The sequence below is a fragment of the Podarcis muralis genome, chromosome 1 (assembly GCF_964188315.1).
Source record: "Podarcis muralis chromosome 1, rPodMur119.hap1.1, whole genome shotgun sequence".
In the NCBI taxonomy this organism is placed as follows: domain Eukaryota; kingdom Metazoa; phylum Chordata; class Lepidosauria; order Squamata; family Lacertidae; genus Podarcis; species Podarcis muralis.
In genome coordinates, this window is record NC_135655.1 from 115,217,901 (window position 1) to 115,245,670 (window position 27,770).

The following is a 27,770-nucleotide window of genomic DNA, read 5'->3' on the forward strand; positions in this document are numbered from 1 at the left end:
AAAATATTAGTTTTGCCCCTCTTTGTTTCCAATGTTCCTTAATAATTTCCTAGCATTGGGGGCCACTTGGGATACTCGAGAAACAAGGCTATATGCCCTAAAGGTAGTTCTGGTGGCTGGCTGCTTCAAAGGGTTTTGTTTTGGTGTTTTTAAGTGCACACCTACAAATGTAAGATGCAAAAACGATGAACCTTTTTCCTGAACAGTGCTCTACTTGTTAGGCTTCATCTGCCTGTGAATGTGCACAAAGTCCAGGGTTGCTGCTGCGTAATTTGTGAAATGGCCTTGAGGAAGGGAATGTTCCTTCATCCTGTATTGTCAGTGCAGTTTTTACTCTAGGCAGCTAGGAGCTAGTTCTCTAGCTTGCATTGATCATAATAACCTACAGTTAATTAATTACCTGGACCATTCTTCCCTCCCCCAGACTGTTATCTCTCTGTCTTCCCGTATGGTTCTTGCTATGTTCCCGTTCTCCTTGCCGCCGCCACTGCCTCCTCCAACAATCTGTCCTCTATTATCAGTTCTCTATTCCCTTGGCCAGAAATCCCAGATTACCCTTAGCTGTTCTGTTAGCAACAGACTTCCACCTGCTCTTGTATCTTCGGCAATTGTTGGCAAGATACTCAGAGGCAGGGTGTAATGTATTTTAATAGTGAGGAAATAATTCCTGCTGAGATTCTTGTCCTGTGCAGAACAGGGATTATTGCGAAGGGAAACAATGTCAATGCACAGTGTTAAATCTTGATAAGCATTTAGAGGAATGAGCTCACTGGAGTTAATGTGTAGCAATGCATTCTGTACTGCCATCTGATAACAGGGAACTGGCTATTTTATTCTTCTTTTGCATGCTTTCCACACTCAACATGGGTGATTATGCTGTTCTTGCCTGTAAACCACAACTGAACTTGTATCTATCTATGTAGCACTAAGGCGAAAATTTGAACATTCTACACAGGAACATTCTCCCCGTCTCCCAAATCTCCCAGTTCCCCCAATCCCCTGAAACAGATATGGTGATGACACAGGGTATTTCCAGGGGTAAGAGGGGGGGAAGTCCCATTGCAGTAGCAGAAGTTGTTCTGTTCACAAAATTATTTATTTGAATGCCCCCTATCTTCTCAATGTTGTGGTTTTCCATTGTTTCCCAGTGAAATTTGGGGTTTTTACAACCTTGCTGTAGATGTAAAAGGTAAAGGTAAAGGGACCCCTGACCATTAGGTCCAGTCGTGGCTGACTCTGGGGTTGCGGCACTCATCTCGCTTTACTGGCCAAGGGAGCTGGCGTACAGCTTCCGGGTCATGTGGCCAGAATGACTAAGCCACTTCTGGCGGACCAGAGCAGCACACAGAAACGCTGTTTACCTTCCCGTCGGAGCGGTACCTATTTATCTACTTTGAAGTGTTTTGACGAACTGCTAGGTTGGCAGGAGCAGGGACCGAACAATGGGAGCTCACCCCGTCATCGGGATTCGAACCGCCAACCTTCTGATTGGCAAGTCCTAGACTCTGTGGTTTAACCCACAGCGCCACCCGCATCCCTTGCTGTAGATGTATATGTGCTCAATTTAGCCAAAGTACAGTCATTCCTCGTGTTGTGTTAGGTTCATGTTGTGTCATTTCGGCTTGCGAACACGACAAACCTGGAATTATACTTCCGGGTTTCGCCCCATGTGCAGAAGCGTTCTGCGCACTTCGCACATGCACAAAAGTGCTCTATCGTGCTCCACGCTTGCGCAGAAGCGCCACTCTAGTTGCAATCTTTTCGGGGTGCGAACGGCACCCCGGAACGGATCATGTCCGCAACTAGAGGTACCACTGTACCAAGAATTGCAGAGCACAAGCTGTTGCTGCCGCAAGCGTGTTGGCAAAAGCAGTTCCCTGCGGCACGTATTACATCAGGGAGCCACAGTGATAAGCTGAATAGGGAAGACTCTGGCAACAGAGGCCCAGCATTTCACCCTTTGTGCCGTCGGGGCAGCTCTCAGGTTTGTTGTTTACTCTGCTGTAGTGCCACTCAGAAAATGGGCAGAGATGAGATGCTTTCACCTCATCAGCCCAACCAGACCAGATGAGCTGGGAAGGTAACAGGGGAGGGTTTGACCTTACATAACTGGCTTCAGGCTTGGTTCTAGGATCTGAGCAACTCCCTGCTATTCTATGCCTCCCATTGGACTGCCACCCTTTCAAGCCTGGCCATCTGCCAGCCCTGACTGCACACCTGCCTCTGTCCCCTCTGGAATTTTGGCCTCACCTGGCAGATGCACTTGGTCTCTTGCCCTTGCAACAGACCACTTGGTACACCTGACCCCACATGGCCCTAATAATAGCACAACCAGTGTGGTTCAGTGGTTAGAGTGCTGGACTAGGACCTGGGAAGCCAGGGTTCAAATCCCTCCTTGTGTGACCTTGGGCTAATCACTGCCTCTCAGCCTAACCTACCTCACAGGGTGGTTGTGCAGATTAAACGAGGAGGGGGAGAACCATGTTCCTCCCTGGGGGGGGGTATAAATGCAATAAATAAAGGATGAAATAAATAACTGGTCTAGCAGGGAAGTCGTTTTTACAGTAGGAGCTCAATTACATTCTTCTGCCCTAACTCTGCACACCTAATAAGGGTTTTGAATGTGTGGGTGACATCAGTGGAGAGAGAAATAAAGAAATTGCCTTTGGCAAGTTTTCCTTTCCAATATGGTGTTCATATTTCTGTGAATAAATTTCAAACTTAACACTAGCATAAATGAGAACTAGGCCTGTTTTTGTGTGTGTGTTTTTTCACCTAAATAACTGGACTTTGATTTTTGTGCCAGATATTTCCCTCACTCCATGGAAAGGCACTTTGATACTTCATTCGTGCTTTGAATGATTGCATAACTGAATAGAATACCAGTGGCTTGAAAGGGAATAAAAAAACAGAAATGCTAAAGAAAAAGAAAAAGTGTGTGCCGTTCTCTTTGGGAGAATAGTATCTGCTGTTTTGCTGATTTATTGCCTTTAACATGAGTCTCCCAGGCAAATTTGCAAACATCCTATTAAAAGCAGTTCCAGAAAGCTACTGGATATGTTTACAAATAACTCAGAATGAACACCTAAGTCAGGGACCTTTTCATTCAGTGGAAAAACTTGTTCAAACAAAAACATCTTCAGTTGTTCCCAGAAAGCACAGAGAGTGGACATCCACAAAATAGGAGCAACCACACTGAAAGTTGAAGAAACAAAACTGGATTTCCTGTTTACATCACACTTCACACTTTATAGGCATACATGCATGTGGATGATTACTGTTATTTGCATGCTCACTAAGTGGAATCTCCCTTGTTTACAGTGTTTTGCTCAGTATTGTTTAAAAGAAAAATATAGAATGGACAAGCAATATTAATTGGTACATTATTTTCCTTTCTCTGCAAATTCAAAAGTTTATGGGTATCACACTGAAATAATTTTATGAGCAAATACCAAGAAGGAGTAATTAAAACCCCTACTTCATATTTTGTTTATGTAACCCTGGTCAAGAGCATTAATGGGGTAAATAAATTTGGTGAAGCTACCTATTTTTATTAGCAGCATAACACTTGTTTAACACTTCTTGATAGCTCTAAGCTAACAACAACATTTCACTGACTGTTTTCCAGTTAACATTTTGATTGGAAAACTGATCATATAATCCAATTTCATTTTCATTTAACTTTCCATTCTCTCTTTCCCTCTCCCTCTCCCTTTCTCCCTGTGACTTCAGGGGGATGGCGTGGGAAGAAAAATTATATTTGAAATAGCGGTATTAATACAGATAATCAATAGTCAACCATTTTGATCAACAGGAGAGCCAGACATCTGCTGTCTGAAATATTCAACAGTATTTTAAAAAATACTAATGGAAAGCTCTTTTCCTAAATCACTTATGTGAAAATAAGCAAGTGAAGACAAATTTTAGAAATAGCGTAGCAATCCAAATCAGATTATAACATAAAATACATGACTCAAATGTGGAAGCGGTGGTTCACATATAGATAACACACTACCAGTTCACGCACAAGAACCTGCTGTTGGGGAGAAGGAAATCTACCACACTTCTTCGCTGCTGATGGGTGTCAAATGCCAACATTTTGGGGGGTTGAAGTGCAAATTTATGGGATTTAGACCTCTCAGAGCCTTTCTGAATTGGGCTGGCCCTGTGGAAACAGCCGAGTTAGAATCAAAACCGCCTGAAATACAGCCCTGCTAAGTGCCCTACGTACTGTGCCTTCCTTTCTTATAATGTCCTAGCTTTTCCTGATGACATATTTCTAGACCAGAGGTCCTCAACCTTTTGGTGCTTATGGGCAGATTTGGGAATACCACATGGTGGTGCTACTGAAATTAATGAATCTAATTTAGTCATCTTCATTAATTTCAATGAGTCTATTCTGAGCCGAATGTTAGTTGAATACGACCCATAGTCTATAAATACAACTTCCTCCTTTGCCAGGATCCATGGGAAATTAATTACCACCAAGAACCCCCCGGGAATTTGATTTCTTGTAGTTCCTAATTGGCTCTGGACATTGCCATGCATGCTTCCAACAGTGTTTTGGGCCTGCCAGAAGCCCCACTGAGTCTTCTTGTCACTGCTGCTACTAGGTAAGTTTGGAATGGGAAGGTAGTGATGTCGAAGGCTCACAGCACTGGCTTGGTTAGGAAGCCCTGTTGTGACACCAATAGGAACAGAATTGCTTCTCAGTTTTTATTAGTGCCTTTAATGAAAACAATCAGTCTAAAAATAAAACAATTAAAAATTGGGAAACCCAGCCAAATGGGTGGGGGTATAAATAATAAAATTATTATTATTATTATTATTATTAGCCATTCCAAGTAAGGCTCTGGGAAATCTGCTCTTAACTAATTTCCAGTTGCATGTGTGAAGTGGGTGGCACACTAAACTTTTCTGTATGGTTTGTGCCCTTGGTCATTTGCAAATCTGAGAGTGTTGAGGAGCTCAAATCTCCCTGACATGTTTTGAACATCCCGGGAGTTTTCAGGTACTGCTCATACAACTTGTAGAAAGAATTGCAGCCAGTATATGCAAACCGCTAAGCTTCCTAAGCAACTGGGCTTCTTGGATAAGCTAATATATACAGCGCTTGAATGTTTTGACACTTGAGCACTCACAGCCAGTGAATAAAAACACTGGGCGCTTTCAGATGGGAGTTTATTATGCAACCTTGGCAGTTTGGTATATGCAAGTTTTATGCGGGGTCCATTCGATGTCATCAAAATGGCAGTCCATACTTTTGTTACGTTTAATCTGGATTTTTCCACCCTTGGAAAATCCAGTTAATAAAAAGAGCCTATTATATATCCTAGTGATGTATGGAAGTGAGAGCTGGACCATAAAGAAGGCTGATCGCTGAAGAATTGATGCTTTTGAATTATGGTGGTGGAGGAGACTCTTGAGAGTCCCAGGGACTGCAAGAAGATCAAACCTCTCCATTCTGAAGGAAATCAGCCCTGAGTGCTCACTGGAAGGACAGATCGTGAAGCTGAGGCTCCAAGACTTTGGCCACCTCATGAGAAGAGAAAACTCCCTGGAAAAGACCCTGATGTTGGGAAAGATGGAGGGCACAAGGAGAAGGGGACGACAGAGGACGAGATGGTTGGACAGTGTTCTCGAAGCTACCAGCATGAGTCTGTCCAAACTGCGGGAGGCAGTGGAAGACAGCAGTGCCTGGCGTGCTCTGGTCCATGGGGTCACGAAGAGTCGGAAACGACTAAACAACTAAACAACAACAACATATATCCACATGGAAGCATGTTAGCACAAAAATTCCATATTTTGGGGTGGTGTGTCACATGTTGTTTTGGTTAGTACTCTCAGTTACCAATACCCCCTTCCAGGGCTGGCCCTGCTGCCTCCACACTGATTTGGGGCAAGATTTTGTGGAGCACACACAATCTCGCCAATGCTGGTGGCAGAGGTGGTGGTGGCAGCAGCAGCAGGGCAGCACTTCCTGTTTTGCCTCAAACAGCAAAAACAGGACACACCACCCCTTGGTCACTACTCACCTGAGCATAATCTAGCCATTTTCTTTCCTACATCCCAAATGGTGCAAGTATACCTACTTCAACTTATTGTCTCATGCCGAAAGCACAGCCAGATTTTAATGATCAAGTCTGGAGGAGCTGTCTTCTCAAGATCCCCACACAGTAAATGCAGATTACCTTGGAGACAGGAATTGCAGCCTCAACAAATAAATAATATGGAGGTCTGGTGCAAGACCAATTTATCACATTTTTGCCATTTTTTGCAGCTTGATATAGCTAAACATTACTCTCGTTGAAGATCTCTGCTCTTTCTTTCTTTCTGTCTTTCTTTTTTAAGGCACCAACTGGAAATGGATATCGCCCCCTTCACAAAAAAAGTACCGTATTTTTCACCCTATAGGACGCACCGGCCCATAGGACGCACCTAGCTTTTGGGGGGGGGGGGAAATCAAGGGGAAAAAATTTATTTCCCCCCCCAGGTTTGTGCAGCCATCCTCAAGCTAGAAGAGGGAGATGAACCTCCGTCTCCCACTTCTGCCTTCAGGGACAGCCTCTCTAGCCTCCGTGGGACAGCGGCTTGCCCCGCTGTCCCCCGAGCTTATGGGGCTGGCGATGGGGAGAAGCAAGCTTGCTTCTCCCCCCCGCCAGCCTCCAGATCAGGTCGGGGAATAGCGGGGTGGCAGCGCTCCGCCTCCCCGCTATCCCCCGAGCTTATGGGGCTGGCGATGGGGAGAAGTAAGCTTGCTTCTCCCCCCCCCCCCCCCCGGCCAGCCTTCAGATCAGGTCAGGGAATAGCGGGGTGGCGGCGCTCCGCCTCCCCACTATCCCCCGAGCTTGTGGGCTGCAGGCTGCTGCCCGCAAGCTTTGCGAGCCGGCGGGACCTCCCGCAGGCTTGCAAGGCTTGCGGATAGCTTCCTGAAGCCTGGAGAGCGAGAGTCATTTTTTAAAAAAGGTACATAAGTACAGAAATACCTGTGTGCCTGCCCTAGACAGAGTAAGTAGAGACATCAAGGAACAAACAAATAAATAAAATCCATCACAGTAATATTCCATCAAGCCTAACCCATTGGTGTGGCATAGCAAATGGTAATAATGATAATAATAATTTTATTATTTATACCCCACCCATCTGGTTGGGTATCCCAATGGGCCTCTGACTGAAAAAACAGAATGAGTGGAAGCTGATGTACTAACTGCATACAGAGAAAACACAAACCCATTTGTGATATAAGACCTCAGCCTGGAAGCATGTGTTGAAAAATGACTTTCCATAATCATGATGAAAAGGAAAAATAGATGAACACAATTTGCTATGATATATCATGCTTGTGCTGATATGTGCAATATGTACAGTTCTAAAAGATGCATGCATCTTGTAAGGTCTGTAGCACACCGCTGCATGATGTCTCCCAGATTATACAACATATAATTCCAGCGCCATCAATGGATTTGTGGTATTATAAAAGGAATTTAAAACAATTGGTTCACAACTTGTACCAATAATTTGCCACCACTGCGGGAGTTCAAGCCCAATGAAATATGTTGGTAATTAGAAGCAATTGTTGCAGACCTACAACTATTCATTATTAGGTCTTCTAATATGTTTGGGGGGAAATACATTATGCGAATGTGACAAAGGATAAAGAAAAATCAAGGACATCTCAAGTAAAAAACAAACAAACCCAGATGATAACGTGTGTTTCTGTCATTGTTAATGAGTTCTTTAACATGCAAAAATAATTTCACAGCATTCAAACACTTAACATCATCTGTCCTTGACATACAATGTTACAGTAGTTTAGATTACCTGTTTCTGCAATAAAGACACTTTTTAAATGTAAGGGACTAACAGGAGAACATACTGAAGAAATATCCAGTAACTATTGAATTTGCTGCTGGGCTAGATTTTGCTTGTTGTTTTTTTAGTCACCTCACCTTATGAACATTTGGGTTGCAAAAGTTGAGGTCCTCAGAAGTGATAATGGACATATCACTGTTTTGCAAAATTGTTTTAAACCCCCCCCCCCCCAAATCTCTGTGCCTTAAAACAACTGCAAAAAAGACTGTTTTTTGGTACACTGTGGTACGGATTGAACAGCTGAAGTTTGGGTGTTTGGCTGTGGTTGGGGGATATGTAGGTGGGTATGGGCCTATTCCCGCTTCCTGATTCTATGGAAATGTTGCATTAGAAAATGAGATAGTGTTGATACTAGTAATCATACTGAGGTTTCATTTTTAGAAATGTTCTAATTCACTCTCATTTTTAATGAACTGGAGTAGCTACCTTCCTAGGCTAGGAAGCAGCTTCAAAAGCACTGGGATTGAGAGAGTCCTGTCCAACCTTAATCCAAGTTTGGCACTATGTTTGCTTCAGTTTTCTTCCCTCTTAAATGTCTTTCCTCATCTGCTGTAATGTTCCCAAGGAACATAACCTGTGTCACGAATAAGACTCCCCTTAAAATGAAGCCGGCTAAAGCAGGGGGTCATTAGCTGAGCATGTGGTACTAAGCCTCTAGCATATAGTTGACTTTCTTCTTTAAACCTCAAATAAGAGATTTACACATTTTCAAAATCTTTCCACTCCCAGATTAATAAATAAAATTCCCAGCTCTCCTGCTGGAAGCAACACTGAAATTAGAATAAGTTCAAAGTCTGCTACGTCTCGTGGGCAATGCAAGAAGCTCTTTCAACAAGATACTTGGGACCAGGGTAGGTTAACAATTTTTGAAGCTCCGTGTCCCATCAAGAGGGGTTTGTTTGAATTTTGAGCTCCCTATCATTCATCATATGAATGTGTTCTTTAGAATGATATAAATTCCACAAAACGTCACTTGTGACACTGGAAAAGAGAGGCCTTTTTTACCAGCTTCCTCTAAAGTATGCAACTTTAGAGACAAGAATGCTCCAGGGAAGGTGGAAGAGAGACCTGTTTTGTCCCTGTTTTAATATACTACAATTCTTGATGGATTATGCTCTGGGAATCACGCCTAAAGCCAAAATCACATATAGTCAAAACCCATTGGGTTTAATAGCAGGCAGGATTCTCATTTTTCCCAGAACCGTGCCCCATTTTTAATTGTTTTATATCTATTTGCCACCTGTGTAAAGCTTAATAATAACAATAATAGTAACAGTAATTTTGCAACTCTGGGCTGCTTCCAACACATATAAAACAAACATTAAAAAAACCTCCTGATGCAGGGTTGCCTTCAGATGTCTTCTAAAAGTCAGATAGTTGTTTATTTCCTTGACATCTGATGAGAGGACGTTCCACGGGGCGGGCGCCACTGCTGAGAAGACCCTCTGCCTGGTTCCCTGCAGCTTCACTTCTCGCAGTGAGGGAACCACCAGAAGGCCCTCGGAGCTGGACCTCAGTGTCCGGGCTGAATGATGGGGTGGAAACGGAGCTGAATCACACAAGTTTAAATGGACGTAAGTTGCAGACTTGCTGCACTATAAAGTGACATTCATGGATTTCTACCTCTCCAGCCTCCTACGCCTTCAGTGGCACCACAGCAGAGCCCACTGTGTACTAATACCATTTGTCCCTGCTATGTGTTCTAAAGGAAAGCGGAGGAAATAGGTGCCTCACTCTGATGCCCAGGCTTCCCTCATGTTATGGCAGGTGAAAACTGAATAACCGGTGGGAGGGGGGACTCCACTTGCCTGACAATAGGAGCTGGTCTGGCAGGCAGAATAGGCTGCCATCTTCCCCTTCCCCATGCTCTTGCCAGACTACACTGGAAGGTAGAAGAGGTCCTCAGCCGGGTGGCTGAACCTCTGGAGAAGTGTTTGAAAATTGTCCTGACCTCCTTCTTCTTTCTCACAAGTGTGCATGTTTGTGTGCTTTTAAAACTAGAACTGTACTTCCAGTTTAGCTCAGTCCTCTTCGGTTGTGCAAATTAGCTCATGCTGCTGGTCAGCAAGAGAGACCAGACAAGTCATCCCAAACCATTTTTTTAATACAACCAAGTCCTTTATTTTAGGCCTGCTATTTGCAAATAAGTGCACAATGGATTCCATTTAGAGTGTCCTAACGACATTGTCAAAGCCCATTTTGTACGTTCGTGGAATAACATTTCCAGCGAGCCTCTGTTAGGACATGAGAGTATGCGATTATATACACCCAATTTCCTGTTTAATAAACAAAAAGCAGCTGTTACAAAAGTGTGTGTTATCGTTGCGTTTCTGTGTAACTTAGCAAGAAGTGCAAAAATGTGTAAAGGTTAGGTTTCCTAGTGGAAAACAGTTACATTAAGCACACGACAGAAAGGCAATATTTTAATAATGACGACTGTTTGCCCGTGGAGGATTATAGCATTTATAAAATGCATTTCAAGTGTTCAAAGCACATTGTTGCAGTATCTCAAGCCTTATAATAGCCCTGTAAGGTATGCTAGCATTGCCATCCCTATAATGCAACAGAAGTGTGCAGGGACAGGGTATATTAGCCGAATATTTGCCAGCAGCACCCATTCTTCTTCACCTCCCCCCCCCCCAAAAAAAACAGGCTTTATAAAAGCCTAATACTCTGTTGGACATGTGAGAAGCCTTCAATTGGTCCCAAGGGCTCTAGGGCATTCTTTGAAAGGAAGGGTTAACCCTCCCCATATATTGCCAGAAATACACACCGTGCTGAAATTTGAATTGAAAAGTCATTCTGCTTCAAATGGGTTTAAAGAAATGTTTGTTGTTTAATATAACTTCAGCACCACATTCCTCAGAATCCCTCCTTTTCTTGTCTTGCCTCATCAGCTTCCGTTTGTTTTGCCAGATTTTGTATTCTTTTGCTATATTTCCCTCATTTGGGCAAGGCTTCCTATTGCCCAATTAAAGGAAGACTTCTTTGCCCAACTGCTTGAGGCACAGGAGTCCTACACAACATACACATCACAGCTGCCATCATCATCTTGGGATTTGTTTGTCATTAGTTACCTAAGGGGTGTTATGAGTAAGCTATCCCAAGTTCTGGCCCTCATTGCCGGGACTGCAGTAGGTGTCATCAGTCAAAGCAGGCGTGTCTTCTCCAGAGCACCCTCTGCTGAATACATAAATTGGACTACATGTCACTACGATGGATGTTGACTGTTGTGGGTTAAAACCTCCAGTGTATGTGGACTGATGGACATTTCAAGGTTATATCCCCCAAAGAAGTACTTTGTTCATACACTGCTAAAACTGGTAGCTGGTACTGTTGTCTGGTCAGTGACTTGACACTTGACAGCAGCGAATGTGTTGTTGTTGTTTTGGGTGGGGATGCCTTCACCCTCTAGGAAAAGTAGTGTTGACTGTGGCCTAAAGACCTACAAACAGTCCCCAAGGGAGTTCATCCACCTAAGACTTACTGCAGGCATCCTTGCATTCCACTCTTTGGGTGGGATGTTTCATAAGGGCAAGAATTCAGCTTGCTCTGAACATGATTTCCAACTTGGGCTGCAGAATCAATCGCCATCTTGCAGAGCCATTATGCCACAAAGATTTCCTTGAACTGCAGACTTAATAAGCCCGGCACAAGGCAGCTTTTATGCAAAGCTTGAAAAGTTCGTCCTTGGTCTTTGGCCACGAATGAAGAATGCTTGGCCTTGTGCATAGTCTGTCCTGCATGGCTGCACTTCTGGCAATAGTTCCACCCAGTATCATTGATGGCACTTGAGCACGACTCTGCCCTGAATGACCTCTTCCTACAGAAAGGGTGCAGAGATACAGAGCGACATCAGATCTTTGTATTAATGTTCTCCAACAGATAATCCTGTGTGATGAGAACTTCTCCCTTCATAGGCAAGCAACTGAGCATTGAGCTGCTTTAAATTTCAGCTTGTCCACAAGATAATTAAGTAACTAGAGGACAAAGCATGCCTTTCAAGGCCAAGCACATCTTTGGTGTTCTATCCACAGTGGTTGGTTTCCCCCTCCCATGAGGTTCTGATTTGTACACCGTCCTTGAAGCTGGAAATTGAAGCCAAAGACTGACCATTCTGTATTCCTCGTTCAAACCACCCACAGAATATACTAGCCTCGGTTTGTTTGAGAATGTTTATTATGTGCAAAGTTCTCTTGCTGAAGGTTGGTTGTTGTTTTTTAATACACCTCTTCTCTTCCGTTGAGGCAGATTTGGAAATCAAACCAGAAACTTCAGACTTTACTATGATGGAAAACACTTCGTTGGAGAGAAACGTTTTGAGTCTATCCACGACCTGGTGACAGATGGATTGATCACCCTTTATATTGAAACCAAGGCAGCAGAATACATTGCCAAGATGACCATAAATCCAATTTATGAACACATAGGATATACAACTTTAAGCAGAGAGCCAACAAACAAGAAGCATACAGTGGCTGTGAGAGATACACTTGATGGCAAAGAGTCTTCGGGAGACAATGACATAGTAGAAAAAAGGGTAAGTTACTCAATCACAATTTTATTCTTCCAACACTTTCCCAAAGTTCCTAATCCGATTTGAAAAATAAGACATTGTCGTACAGGATAGTGGGTATGAAAGAAAGAAACAACACTGTAATTTTTAAGGAAATTAAAAAGTGTGCTTCATCCATTGTATTAGGAACAGAGAAATTACAGGTCAAGTGTTTAAATGCAAATTACCCCCCCCCCTCTCAGTCTTTCAGTAACTTAATTAAGGTATGCTTACTCAGTAAATATCAGTTATTTTAAAAAGATTCTTACCCACTTTTTCACTGTGAAAGTCCAGGTGGATGGGGGTATAAATAAATTATTATTATTATTGTTATTATTATTGTTATTATTATTATATCATCAAGGGTGTAATGAAAGTTTAAGAACAAAGGGTATACTATTTGTTGTAATATAGTAAATGCTAACATTCAAAAAATATTGTTTATAATGGAAGAAAAACCCCACTGATTTGTTTTTAAGAGATGCTTAGGTGGGGCATGGCCAAAAAAAGGTTGGGAACCACTGATCTGAAGCCTCTAATATCCTGCTATACCCCTATATGTTGCTCACAACACAGAATCCAGCTTCATGGTAACAGGAAAATTAATGCAACACTCTAAATATTAAATACAGAAGAGGCTGTTTTGAGTTTTGTGAATTTTGAGTTGTTTTAATAATAATAATAATAATAATAATAATAATAATAATAATAATAAGCTGAATTCTTATTTGTTCCTGGGCTTTAGATATTTTGGCAATGTGGCCTTCAGTACAATTCTGATAAACTATATTTTTTACTCTCCAGAAATATCATGACTATTTGCTGTGTATATATACTTAAAATGTTACTGAAGAGCACTGTGTTTCCTGGTGCTCTAGAAGGATATTTCAAACTTTCCCCCCCTCATATTAAAATGATTATGATAACCAAAAACATGAAAAAAGCTATTATAAATTTAAAAAACAGCCCAGGCTCTGAAATGGAACAGAAGATCGTTACAAATATACAAGACGTATTGTGCCTTCTAATTCTGTTGCTGCTATCATTCAAAAATAATAAATTCCATTAGTAACGCCTTTCTAAAGAATCCCCAGCAATGACACAGTTGGGTTTTGCCAAAGAAAGTACAGTATAAGCACTGTGGGGGTTGCAAGTGTGTGTGTGTGTGTGTGTGTGTGTGTGTGTGTGTGTGTGTGTATTCTGGCCTATATGAATGGTAATTTGCAAGCCTGTTCTTGTAGTAGTACATTTATTGCTGGTAGTATTTGACGATATATGGTCAAATAAAGTAACATAATTTATTATACAGTCACAGACCCAGAACAATGTATGCTCAATTAGCCATATACCATTGTTGTAAGGTAATGACGGGGGGGGGGGGGGGGGGACAAATAGAAAGCAAAAGGAAAATAATACTTAACACAAAGCCACAGGAGAAAAGAGCAACACCGTGATTTAGCCTCTGATATACATTGGCGCTGTGGTCTTGCCGATCGGAAGACCAGCGGTTCGAATCCCCGCGATGGGGTGAGCTCCCGTTGCTCGGTTCCTGCTCCTACCAACCTAGCAGTTCGAAAGCACATCAAAGTGCAAGTAGATAAATAGGTACTGCTCCGGCGGGAAGGTAAACGGCGTTTCTGTGCGCTGCTCTGGTTTGCCAGAAGCGGCTTAGTCATGCTGGCCACATGACCCGGAAGCTGTACGCCGGCTCCCTCAGCCAGTAAAGTGAGGTGAGCGCCGCAACCCCAGAGTCATTCACGACTGGACTTAACAGTCAGGGGTCCCTTTACCCTTTACCTTTATACGTTGAATAGTTTGGGGATACATCAGCCACAGGTAACTTGGCAAACCTCCTTAGCAGCCAGTTATTTTCATCCTTGCAGTGAGTAAGTAAGGAGAATATGTGAGAGTCTGCCCACACATTACATTGGCCCCCAGGATTATTGCAGGGCGGAAATGATCATCCACAGAAACAGTTTCACCCGTATGGATCATGAGTCTAGGACATGACTGTCTCTTATTAATAGATCATGCAGTTCCTTGCTGTACCCAGGAACTAGAGGCGAATTTGTGAAGAAGGACCCTGACATTACTGAGGGACGTTGATCTAACTTTTGAAGGCAGTTGTGGACTTTGACTCTGTCTCATTGTCCTGTTGCTATTTATAAAAAGAACGATTGGGCAAAATCCTTCATTTCACCGTGTGATTTCTTGCCAATTTGAGGTATTGTTTCAAAGGAATAGCTATTGGCAAGGCTAGGTCATGTCATTGTAGGATGAAGATGATAGTTTAGCGACTCAATTTCACACAACGCTGAGAATGGATGCTTCTAAAGTGCTTTTACCTAGAGAGAGAAAAAGGATATCTGTAGCTTAAAATGCTAAGTAGCTTTGTGAACTCACTAGAACAGCAGTGGCTCAACAGCAAAATCATTTTAACAAAGTACAAGTGTAATCTTTCACTGAATGACTTTAGCAAAATTTGTATCATTGTGGTTTGCAATTATTTTCCAGTAGACAAAGTGTTAAATTATTTGGGTAGAGATTTTAGTTAGTGATAGGTGAATGGCCACTTTGAAACGCTTTGGCCAGTCTGCAGTTTTCATTTACAGTTTCTGAACAGCTAGTTTGGATAACTTGCATCCAATTAAATCTGTAACAAATGATGTTTGTAGTAGCAAAATACACCAAATTCCTTCAGAGCTGAATCAGCTACATGAACTGAAGAACTGCAAAATTAATACGTCAGATAAGATTTTTAACTTTCACATCCATGAGGATCAAGTTCATTCACATGCCTGTAGAGACAACAAAATATTATGGCTGGAGGCATGATGTTTTCACAGAAAGGGCTAATGTATTGCTTGCTGGACATCCACAAAATTATATGTGTGAGAATCAAGAATCGTATGAGTAAATATATATTAGTATTGAGATGTATCACTGTGGCATTTCTGGGCTTTCTGAAAATTCACAAGGATTGTCTTAAATTTCCAGTTTTACTTAACAGCAGCTGGATTTCAAAAATCCATTTTGAATTAAAAGATTGATTTTTCCAGAATGGCTTTTGGCCAAGGTTGAATTGCTATGCAGATTCCTGTACAAACCACTAACTACTGCATCTGACTAAATGCAACTATTTTGTAGGCCCATAAACATCTCCCTTTTCCCTTTCCCAGTGCAGCTAGGGAGCAGCACCCTGATTGAGAGTCTATAGTTCCCACAAAAAAAGGGCACCCCATTTCACATTTACACATATACCAGTGTCCTTCCCATGCTCTTTATTTTGTTGGAGTTCCTAAGTCCACATGATATCTCTGACTTATATTATTATTACTATTACTATTATTATTTATTAAATTTATATACCGCCCTATACCCGCAGGCCTGAGGGTGGCTACAACAGAAAATCACAATATAAAAATACAAAATACACAATAGAAATAGAAACAACCCAATAAATTATAGTTCTGAACTGCTATAAAGTCATCTTATTTTGCATTCATTCCAAACTCTGTTCACACCTTCTAACCTAACTCCCAGGCAGGTCAGTTTTCTCGACCAACTTCAAGAGAGTTTGTAAACATAAGTTGAGAATGCAATTGAATATCAATGTCTCATCAGAAAATAAAGAAGTACACATGAAGCAATTTATCACAGACATTTTACTAACAACAACAACAATTCAGTTTGTATAACACCCTTTATCAAAAGATCCCTGGGCAATGTGCAACATTAAGAAAACATTTTATGGAGCATCATAAATAAAAACATAATAGACAGCATAATAGACAGCATAATATGAAAAAACAATAATCATAACAACAGTGTAATAAGGTTTTGTGGCACTCAGGCAACACTTTGTCCTGGTTTATCTTGTCCACAGGCAATTCAGCTGTGTAGGATTAGACCATATATTCAAATATGAAGTGTAGCCCAGTGCTTTCTCCAGGAAAATTTTGTTCTGAATATACAGTATATGACTAGGTATTCAGTATTCTCATAGAAAACAACTTGAATCTTATATTGGTTGGGGTGTATTATTTGCCTGGGTAATATATAACTGCATAAATAATGTGCGTGATTTAGGTGTGGGTGATTTCTAAGTCTGCATGACTGTTTTGGGGTTTGTTTGGTCTTTTAAAAAAATCCTGCCGATGATCAAGGTAGCACTAATTTATGTAAGCTTTGTAACATTGTTCCATCGGTTTCTGTAGCAGAAAGTCACATGAGAATGGAAATTAATTAGTTTAAAACTACCTTTTCTGATTAAAATCTCTTTTTCATAATCATAGCTGTGAAAGGGTGACCTTTTCCTGTCAGGTAGTTATTGTTCTGCTTTTTATTGGCGTGCTCTAGATTTAATTTTCCGGGATCCAGAAATCATTTTCTGCTAATGTGACCCTAAAGTGTAATTGAAAATAAATCAGGTTTTAAGAAATATAGGGAAAAGGGAAACTGACAAGTAGGAAATAAGCACGTCAAAATATAAACATGCTCTTTGCCACGGGAGGAAAGAAAAATATCAAAATGATTTATGTTAATACTTACAATTATTTATGATGTTTCAAGGATCTTGGAAGGTGCAGTCTTAATTATATAAGTGCAAAGTTGGTGGCTTGCTTACTTCTACTGGTAATTGAACTGGAAAATACTTTATTTTCCTAGACAGTCAGTACAGCTTCAGGGAACCAGTGAAATCAATGGAGTTATGTTACTTGTTCCTTGGGTCTACTTCTGAGTATAACTTACTTGGATACAACCCATTGCCTTACCACTGTAAACAAAGCCATGCCTTATTCTCCATGAGTGACTTTTTCAATCCCCTTGCCTTAGAAATAGATCCACAGGGACAACTGCTTGATGGAAGCTTGTAGCACAAGTGGCATTTTTAAAATTTATTTTATCTGGAGATTATGATGATCCAGGAAGACAGGCTTCTTTCATCGCTATTCCACCACCACCACCTATTTTGGCATAAATAGCAGGTTTCCTCAACCTTGGCCCTCTAGATGTTTTGAGACTACAATTCCCATCATCCCTGATCACTGGTCCTGCTAGCTAGGGATCATGGGAGTTGTAGGCCAAGAACATCTGGAGGTCCAAGGTTGAGAAAGCCTGCATAAATAGCTTGTCCTGTCAGCCATTTTCCCCCCCTGTGACCAAATATTCCCCACTCAGGTGTGAAATAAAACCTCTTCACTAGGGCTACAAGATATAATAACTTCTTTAAAAATGAAATAAAGCATGCACTGATTAACAAGACAGTAGATTTAAAGAGAGAAAACTACTGCTTTAATACAAGTAACCGTCAAAGCCACAGATAGCAAACGTTCTCTTAAAAAAAATATTCCCCCAACTCTCATGCAAATGACTTTCTAAGAGGATTCTTGCCACAACACATCTGCATTGTCTCTAAAGTTAACACCTAATACAAACTACCATATGTCTGGAATTTCCTGGACATAACCAGGATTCGTTCGTTGAAAATAGCATCCAGGTGGGATTTTCAAAAATCATTAAAAATATCTAGGAAAACCCAGGCATATGGCAACTTAGATCAGAAGTGTTGATATTTTGGTGAATTTCCTAAAATAAAATTTTAAAAAAGCTTTAAAACAAGCTTCAATTTGTGTCTGGATTTTCACTTTTTGAAATATGGCAGCCCTATCTAAGATTTATTCAAACCCAAATTAACCACAGTACAAAAACTGTGCACCACACATGGAATGAGAGTGGCTCATGTACACTTCAAGTCACTGCTTTTGTTAAAGAATAATGGGGAAATAATGTATGGGAAAGACTTGGACTCCTACTTCCCAAGTATTTTGTTATGAACAGTTGAGATGTAAAAATAACATTCTCAGCTGATACAGGCTGTATGCGTTTTGCATTCAGGTATCAATTACTACGTACAAATGCAAAGTAGCCTCGAGAACTGGATACAACATATAATGAGTTTCACAAACTTGAAAGTGCATTCCAATAGTGGGGAAGGAAAAATTAAATGCTGCTAGTTTATTGTTCACCTGAATGCTTCCCCATGTGTTAATCATGCCACCCCTTCCTTTATAAATATTGCTGTAGCATTAAATTCAAGAGCATGTTACATGCCATACCATGTTACATGCCATACAATGGACTTGGCAGGTACCTCTTGCAGTGAGCACAGAGGTATACAAATCAGGCCCAGTCAATTTCATTTATTATTATTTGTCATTTATTAAATTTGTATACTACTCTTCAGCTGTAAATCTTGCAGCAGTCCACAATATACAAGATAAAAAAAACCACACAAAATGCGTAATAAAAACGAGAACAAAAACACTAAATTGCATTTGCCATTCTACTGCCCATTTGCCCAGTTTTGAGACAGTGATTAGGAGGTCCTGGCAATTCCTTTCTGTTTCAGCCTCCCTGAACGTTTTTGGTATCTTGAAGCCCTCACTGCTCATTCTAATTCTTGATCCATCAGTAGAGAGAGAAATGTCCTCTTATTCCTGCTCTCTAGTTCCTGTTTCTTAACCAGTTACTGATTCACATGAGAACCTTTTCTCTTACTTACTCCATCCTTGCGAAGTTTCTGGTGAGCAGTGTACAGTGGTACCTCGGGTACCACACTTCAGGTTACAGACTCCGCTTATCCAGAAATAGTACCTTGGGTTAAGAACTTTGCTTCAGGATGAGAACAGAAAGTGCTGCGGCGGCAGCGGGAGGCCCCATTAGCTAAAGTGGTACCTCAGGTTAAGAACAGTTTCAGGTTAAGAACGGACTTTCAGAACAAATTAAGTTCTTAACACGAGGTACCACTGTATTCCACTCTCAGCCTGTAGCATCTTGACTTTCACACACAGAAATACCACATTCCACACCTGGGAAGAGGGACTCAGAAGGTGAGCTCCCTTTTCCAAATTGTTGGACCCTTCCAGAACATGAAAACTAAAGAGAACTGCCTCCACAGCAAAGGATGGCTGCTTTGTCCAGTTTGCCAGGCCTATCAATGCAACCTCCAGCACTCATGCTAGTTTGATCATTCTAGTATAATTCTTACAATCAGTTGCCACAGTTCCATCAGTTCCTGGAAAAGGACGTTGGGGGCATCCAGCTCAACCACTGATCCCATTTCAGTACCATCGCCCCAACTCATATGGATGCAGTGGGGAATCATTACACAAGATGTAAGATGTTGGTGGAGAGGAAGGTGATGGTGACAGCCTTTTAAGAAAAAAGGGGCTGAGCAAAGTAGACGACAAGTGCAAAAGAAAAGGCATTTTGTGTTACCGTGAAATTGTTGTAAAAAGGTAAAGGGAGGTGCATGTGAGAATAAAAGTAAAGGGACCCCTGACCCCAGATCCAGTCATGACCGACTCTGGGGTTGCGGCACTCATCTCGCTTTATTGGCCGAGGGAGCCAGCGTACAGCTTCCGGGTCATGTGGCCAGCATGACTAAGCCGCTTCTGGCGAACCAGAGCAGCACACGGAAACACTGTTTACCTTCCCGCCAGAGCGGTACCTATTTATCTACTTGCACTTTGACATGCTTTCGAACTGCTAGGTTGGCAGGAGCAGGGACCGAGCAATGGGAGCTCACCCCATTGTGGGGATCGGCAAGTCCTAGGCTCTGTGGTTTAACCCACAGCACCACCCGTGTCCCTGCATGTGAGAATAGTCATGAGCAGTAGGATTAGTGTTCATCTGTCTCAATCATCCATGTAATACGCAGCTTTCCTCCCTTTCCTGCTTGCACTACATTTCCAGGCATTAAAACTGAAGAGCAATCTCCTTAGTTTTTAAATGGCAGAGATGCCATTTTGCAATGATGCATGACTCATTCATTGCTCATTATCTTCCTGCTGATATTTTTTTTTTCTCTTGAGCCAGCAAGAAAGTCTCCAGTGGGAGGGAGGATGAGTGAGCCTGAGCACCACGCTGCTTAAATTCTATTGCCGGCTCTTGGTTGGTTGCATGCCGTCTAAATCTAACCAGTCAGATTCATTGCTGCCGGCTAAAGCCCGCCCCCTCCTCCCTCTCCTTGCTAGACTGAGGTTAGCAGAGTGTCTGTTAACTGGAAACTGATTATATGCAGTATGTGAGCATCTTTTGATACAAAATGGTCATCAGTATGGTTGAATAGGGAAGAAAAGAGTCTAGAAAACTGCCTCTTCTGCATTCACTGCATAGGTTTCTAAATGGATGAAGACATTCTGGGATTTCTTTTGTTAACAGGGACTCTGCTTTTGTTTACATTCAGACCCATAAGTTTTCAGGCTTGAATTAGAAAGCTTTTTAAAAAAACAAAATCCCTCAAGAGAGAAGAAACCACAGCCAAGCCAGATTTTTCTTTTAAAGTAAAATGATGATGCCCTTCTTCAACTCAGTTTAGGCTTCAGGATAATAAGGCTGCTTTCGTTTTGCTTTTAACTCAAATTGAGATTGGTGCAAAGTTCTTGTTTTTATTTTATTTTTGGTGTTTGGGCTTTTTGGTTCTTGCTTTCGGTTTTCACCTGCCAGTTCTTCCAAAATGCCATCCAAAGACTCTTGGTCAGGGCCAAAAGCTAATAGATCTGCCGTTCACAACTCCAAACAGGAGAGCCGTCAAAGAGATTTATTGATGGCAGCCTTGGGAATGCGACTGGGCTTTCAAAAGTCATCTGTGACAATCTGGCAACCTCTTAAACTCTTTGCTTATTCGCAGCTGACATCACTTGTCAGAAGAGCAACTCTGAAAGAAAACGAACACATTCCAAAATATGAAAAGGTTCACAGTTTCAAGGTAAGAAGTTCACCTCTTTCATTATACCTATGCCTGGGCAGCTATTCCATACTTGTTTGGGGCAGTTGTTTGTTTGTATGTCTCTGTGTTCCATTCTGAAGCTAGGCAAAACATCACCCTAGCAGTATCACTTCAGTAAAGTAACATATTGTGTGTAGAATTAATTTGATTAATTCCTAATCTTAACCCAGTAGTTGGGCGTGTATGTACAAGTAAAAAAGTCTGGGGAAATATATTAGTTAAATTCTGGCTTTTAGTTCAGAGGTACATAAAGATTTTGTGTGTGAGAGACTTGATCTTTGATCAAAGGATTTACTGATCTTATCTCTATTAAATAGTGTTAGATGCCAGAAGCATGCTTTTATTGCATCTGGGCAGAGCAGATGGTCTGCATTTTCCTGCTTCCTAGCTCATTTCTCTCTCCCCCCCCCCCCCGACTCCTTCATTAATGAATTGACTGTGATGAAAAGAGCATGTTGTTACCATAGGGTTCTTAATGCTAGTAACTCTCAAAGACCCACACAGTTTCCTTATGTAGCTTCTGAATATTATTATTTTATTATTATTACTATTTTTTAAAAAAACACACACCATACAATTGTCTTCTTCACTATTTCTTGGGAACCCTTAAAATTATCTTATTTAGACGTGTACACTGAGCTAATGATGGTTGTAGATAATTCATTACATCCCTCTGATTAAATGGGTGCTTTAATTAAGGTCTTGTAAACAGAATGAGCACTTACTCATTGTCTTATTCCAAGAGAACAGAAACTGGTAGACCTCAGTAGGTTTTATGTTAGAAAAGAGGTTGCCATTAGGGGTCAGAATAAAAATTTGGCCCACACTCCTCCCGAAGCAAAATATCAGTATTCCTTGTTTTTGAAATCAGTCGGTGCTCAGGTGCTCTGATCCAGTGATCGGTTTTAGGTATGGACGCTCCATTGCATATACAAAGCTCACTCTTTGGGAATGCATTGCACATGTGTTCATCATGGATTGGAATACTTGTGTGCACACACCTGAATATACACGGAGCTCTGGACTGGAGACACATATGAACCCTGCTATTGTGGTGCTTTATTGTAGTAAAGCCGAGCTGAAATCTAGAGAGCTAGTGGGGCATAATGGTTTCAGAGAAGGAGCTACAGATTGGCAAGTTCCTGGTTCTTGCGTCTGCCATGAACTCACTCGGTGGCTTCCAGACAAGTCACTCTCTCCCTATTTGCAATATGGATGGTAGTAATAGCGACTCACAGCAGGTGGAGTCAGAATGGTGGCCTCCAGATGTTGTTGGACTCCATCAGCTCCAATCAGCATGAGCAGTGGTCAGGGATCCTGGGAGTTGTAGTGCAGCAACTTCTCAAAAGGTAAAGGACCTCTGACAGTCCAGTCACGAACGACTCTGGGGTTGCGGCGCTCATCTCGCTTTACTGACCGAGGGAGCTGGCATTTGTCCGCAGACAGTTTTTCCGGGTCGTGTGGCCAGCATGACTAAGCCGCTTCTGGCGAAACCAGAGCAGCGCATGGAAACACCGTTTACCTTCCCGCCAGAGTGGTACCTATTTATCTACTTGCGCTTCGACGTGCTTTTGAACTGCTAGGTTGGCAGGCCAGCAACTTCTATAGGGCACTATATAGGCTAGCCCTAGCCCTGCCTTATGGGATTCCAAGCCCTTCATATATATGATGTGCTTTGAATACTTGGGATTGACTGTAAGCATGGAGTTCCCAGTTGGCTTTATATACATGCCGTATTTATGTATGCAGTGTGTAAGCAGGGCTTGCTGTCAGCGCCAATCAGCTGATAAGGAGCAATTGGGAGCACGCAATAGGGCTCCTAATTGTTCCTTTGCAGTCACATCTTTATCTGACAGCACACATGCTGTCAGGTATAGTGCAGGTGGACATGGTCTGGGTGAAAGGCCTTGCGAGCCAAATTAGGCCTCCTGCTGGAACTAATTTGGCTTGAAGGCCAAGGTTCTTCGCCGCTGCTGTAAACCATAATTACGCTAAACTATGGTTTAAAGGTGAAAACACAGTGTGCTGCTGCACAGGTCTAAAATCATGGGCGCTTTGTTCCTTCCTCACTGTCAGGAGTTAATTCGTGTTTTGGGATCTGAATCCAGGTTTGTGGTTTGTTTCTCTCCAAACAAACCACAAGCTGTAACCAAGAGGAAAGAAACTCTCCCAATTTTAGCCTGGTGTATGAGCAGGTTGTGCGCTCAACTTCAAACCATAGTTTTGCTTAACCGTGGTTTAAAGTGCCATGCAAATGTATGTCATTTCGGGGGCGGGGGCAGGATTTAATTTGGGAATAATTACCTGCATATTGGGACGCGGGTGTCGCTGTGGGTAAAAGCCTCAGCGCCTAGGGCTTGCCGATCGAAAGGTCAGCGGTTCGAATCCCCGTGGCGGGTTGCGCTCCCGTTGCTCGGTCCCAGCGCCTGCCAACCTAGCAGTTTGAAAGCACTCCCGGGTGCAAGTAGATAAATAGGGACCGCTTACTAGCGGGAAGGTAAACGGTGTTTCCGTGTGCGGCTCTGGCTCGCCAGAGCAGCTTTGTCACGCTGGCCACGTGACCCGGAAGTGTCTCCGGACAGCGCTGGCCCCCGGCCTCTTGAGTGAGATGGGCGCACAACCCTAGAGTCTGTCAAGACTGGCCCGTACGGGCAGGGGTACCTTTATCTTTACCTTTTACCTGCATATTAAGGGACGCGGGTGGCGCTGTGGGTAAAACCTCAGCGCCTAGGACTTGCCGATCGAAAGGTTGGCGGTTCGAATCCCTGCGGCGGGGTGCGCTCCCGTCGTTCGGTCCCAGCGCCTGCCAACCTAGCAGTTCGAAAGCACCTTCGGGTGCAAGTAGATAAATAGGGACCGCTTACCAGCGGGAAGGTAAACGGCGTTCCGTGTGCTGCACTGGCTCGCCAGATGCAGCTTCGTCACGCTGGCCACGTGACCCGGAAGTGTCTGCGGACAGCGCTGGCTCCCGGCCTCTAGAGTGAGATGAGCGCACAACCCTAGAGTCTGTCAAGACTCGCCCGTACGGGCAGGGGTACCTTTACCTTTACCTGCATATTGCTCCAGTTTTATTCAGGAGATTTCATTTCTTTTTATGTCCCCTTGTGCTATACAGTTCTCTCCAAACCTGTAATTTGAGTCCTATGCCCAGTTGCATCTATATTCTGGATTAATTTAAAGTATGCACAACGTAAATTAAGATTGGTGCCAGATTATATTAATTTAATCCTTCAGGCCTCGAAGCAAGCCCTGATACTGTCCCATTTGCTTCAGGGTAATACATTTCAGCATGAATGCTATAAGAATGTCCTTATCTCTATTAATATATTTGTCAGTTTCCAGGAAACATTTATATTGCAAGTGGGAAGAGCACCCAAATCCATTTTGCTTAAACAGTGGTTTGCTAGTTTACCCTGAATCTAAGTCCAGGCAGAGCACTGGGAAACCTTCCTAGTGCCTCTGTTTAGCCTTCAATCATTTTACATTACATTTAAATGCATATTATACCTTGGTCCTTTAGCTTCTTGGTCTGGCTTATAACATTTTGAACAGTTGTGTGTTTTTTAATGGTTAGAAATGTATTTAAATGGGAGAGGAGAAACATATTGCAAAGAAGAAGAAAAAGAAGAAGCGTATCCTTGGCAACCAAACGGCCTGCACTTGAAAAATAAAAATAAAGAGGAGTTTGAAGGATACTGCCTTTGGCAGATCTTCAGGGGAATGATGGGGAACAGAAGTACAGAATTCCTCCCTTTGTGCCCTCCCCCATCACACTTGATACACAGGAGGCATTATCAAAAGTCTGCCGTAGGTTAACTGCAGAGATGATGATTGCTCATAGACGAAAAGGCAGTCCCTAAGGTTTGGAGCTTAAGAATGCAGTCAACTTGCCCCCAGGGTATATAAAAAAAATTTTTTTAAGAGCAGGCATTGAATTAAAAGCAAATAGCAAGGAGAATTTTGAACATAAATAAATAAAAGCAGGAGATGTCCTCTTAAATAATGCAAATTCCCCATGCCGTTCTGAAAACATAAACCTAATTTATATTAAATTAGATTCCTTGACAAAGTGGATAAAACAACAGTGTTTAAACAAAGTGATTGGATTCTCCCATTTAGAAGCATTGAATCTCAGCTCTGGATTTAATGATCATCTATGATTGGCGTGATTCCATACATAGCTGTGGGACTCTAGTGGGCACACCAGACACTCAAAAGATATGATCTGGTTTAACTATAATGGCCCTTCTCCATGACAAACTAGAAAAAGTTGTGTGAGAGTGCAGAGAAGTTCTTAACTTGTGGAACTGCAACTCCTGGACTTGCTAGGTTGGGAATAGGGGGTGGGATATTTCACTGGTGTTATATTGGAACTGAAGCAGGCATTGTGCGAAGAGGGAGATCTTTTGTCCAGTTTGAGGTTTGTTCGTTTTCTTAAGTCTTCAGAGGCCCTGAAGAACTATCTAAGTATTTCTTCCAGTTGCATACCAAGAGCATTACACTGGTTGTACCAGCTAAAGAAACATGCTGGATGCAAGCACAAATTGGGTTCAAGGTTATGTCAAACATGTACAGCTAGGAAACAAATTTAACCATGCAGTGTTTTCTCTACTTGAAATAATTAGACATGTTTCCAAAGGGACAGACTGAAAGCGAGATACTGGCTTGATCAACACCTTGTAGCAGAACTAAGTTTCTGGGTTTTAAAAAAATATATATATTAACACAGTTTGAAACAGTAGGCTGGTGTAGGGGAGATGGGCTTCTTCACCCTTTCCCCTCAAACCCCTTTCCAGCAAAAAGTTTCATTTACCACTACAGCAAAAGTGATACAGGTACCCATGTCACTTCTGTTGCTGTGTTTGAAGTAGCTTGGAGAGCCTGGTTTTTGGTGGGAAAACAAGTTGAGGGATAACAGTTACAAAGACCCTTTCTCGCCTTCAAATTGCAGCTTCAGCAGCTGGGTTTTTCCAAGTAAATGTCTGCAAAAAGAACCACGGAACTATATGTAATGCAGGGCTCCGCTCTCTGCAAAGAGAAGGTTATCCTTTTCCAAGTCCTCGTTGGCTCTGGGCCAGACCTGCAGCCTCTGCAGCCATTGAGTATTGGAAACATCTAATTCTGGCCAGGGACACGGGTGGCACTGTGGGTTAAACCACAGAGCCTAGGACTTGCCAATCAGAAGGTCGGCAGTTCGAATCCCCACGACGGGGTGAGCTCCCATTGCTCGGTCCCTGCTCCTGCCAACCTAGCACGTCAGAGTGCAAGTAGATAAATGGGTACCGCTCCAGCGGGAAGGTAAACGGGGTCTCCGTGCGCTGCTCTGGTTCACCAGAAGCGGCTTAGTCATTCTGGCCACATGACCCGGAAGCTGTACGCCGGCTCCCTCGGCCAATAAAGCGAGATGAGCGCCGCAACCCCAGAGTCAGTCACGACTGGACCTAATGGTCAGGGGCCCCTTTACCTTTGCTTTAATTCTGGCAAGCTACTTCTGCAGTTTGCATGTCCTGAGGAGACACGATGCAGACCATCAAGCAGCTGGAGCAATATATTTGAATGCTAAGATCTTTTAATTTCGGGAGTGGCGCCATTAAAGCTACCTAACCATTCTAGACTCTCCCAGATTTTGTTGTTCACTTCCTAGAATAAGATGAGCAATGGGCAGGGGGATGTTAACTCTGGTTTTAATTTTCTTTGTCTCCTGCATTTAGAACAGTGTTTGAGGTGGGCTGGAATACAATATTCTGTTAACTTCTGCCTGTGAAGCCTGCCTAGTAAATTGATGGATTAAATGGACCCATCTGCTCATAAGGTCATTAGCTGACGACACGCTGGTACAAAAGTTTAAATATCTCGATGGAGCAGACCTGATGCACTCATTAAATATGAGCTTTATGTTCAAGCAATTTTAATGCTGAGCGAGAAGCATTTCCCTGCTGTCCCTACATTTCTATGAATGCTGGGTTAGTTGCAGTTGCTTGTTTTGATAGAGACGTTTACAGCGCAACATCTGATCTCTGTCACCTTCCTGTCCCAGTTCTTTAAAAAAATGAAATAAAAAGGTAAGGGTTCCCAGACAAGACAGAAGTACTGTTTTGGGGGGGACACGGGGCAGGCTGGTGTGGAGGACTCCCTGGTCCTGAATGGGGTAACTGTGCCCCTGAAGGAGCAGGTGCGCAGCCTGGGGGTCATTTTGGACTCACAGCTGTCCATGGAGGCGCAGGTCAATTCTGTGTCCAGGGCGGCTGTTTACCAGCTCCATCTGGTACTCAGGCTGAGACCCTATCTGCCCGCAGACTGTCTCCCCAGAGTGGTTCATGCTCTGGTTATCTCTCGCTTGGACTACTGCCATGCACTCTGTGTGGGGCTACCTTTGAATGTGACTCGGAAACTACAACTAATCCAGAATGCAGCAGCTAGACTGGTGACTGGGGGCGGCCGCCGAGACCACATAACACCGGTCTTGAAAGACCTACATTTGCTCCCAGTACGTTTCCGAGCACAATTCAAAGTGTTGGTGTTGACCTTTAAAGCCCTAAACGGCCTCGG

The 27,770-nt window shown here is 42.6% G+C and overlaps 1 protein-coding gene across 4 annotated transcripts in view; it reads left to right on the forward strand.

Annotated features, from left to right (window-relative positions):
* Positions 1–27,770, forward strand: part of CHN1 (chimerin 1) — a 101,829-nt gene that overhangs the window by 48,550 nt on the left and 25,509 nt on the right. For 3 of the 4 annotated variants that reach the window (XM_028749208.2, XM_028749190.2, XM_077916884.1), the window contains 2 exons: positions 12,124–12,412; positions 21,123–21,200. In XM_028749208.2, coding sequence (XP_028605041.1) covers positions 12,124–12,412; positions 21,123–21,200 — 367 coding nt within the window. Of the gene's footprint in view, positions 1–8,670; positions 8,724–12,123; positions 12,413–21,122; positions 21,201–27,770 lie in introns of those variants that run through there. The other variant, XM_028749216.2, reaches the window with a different exon arrangement.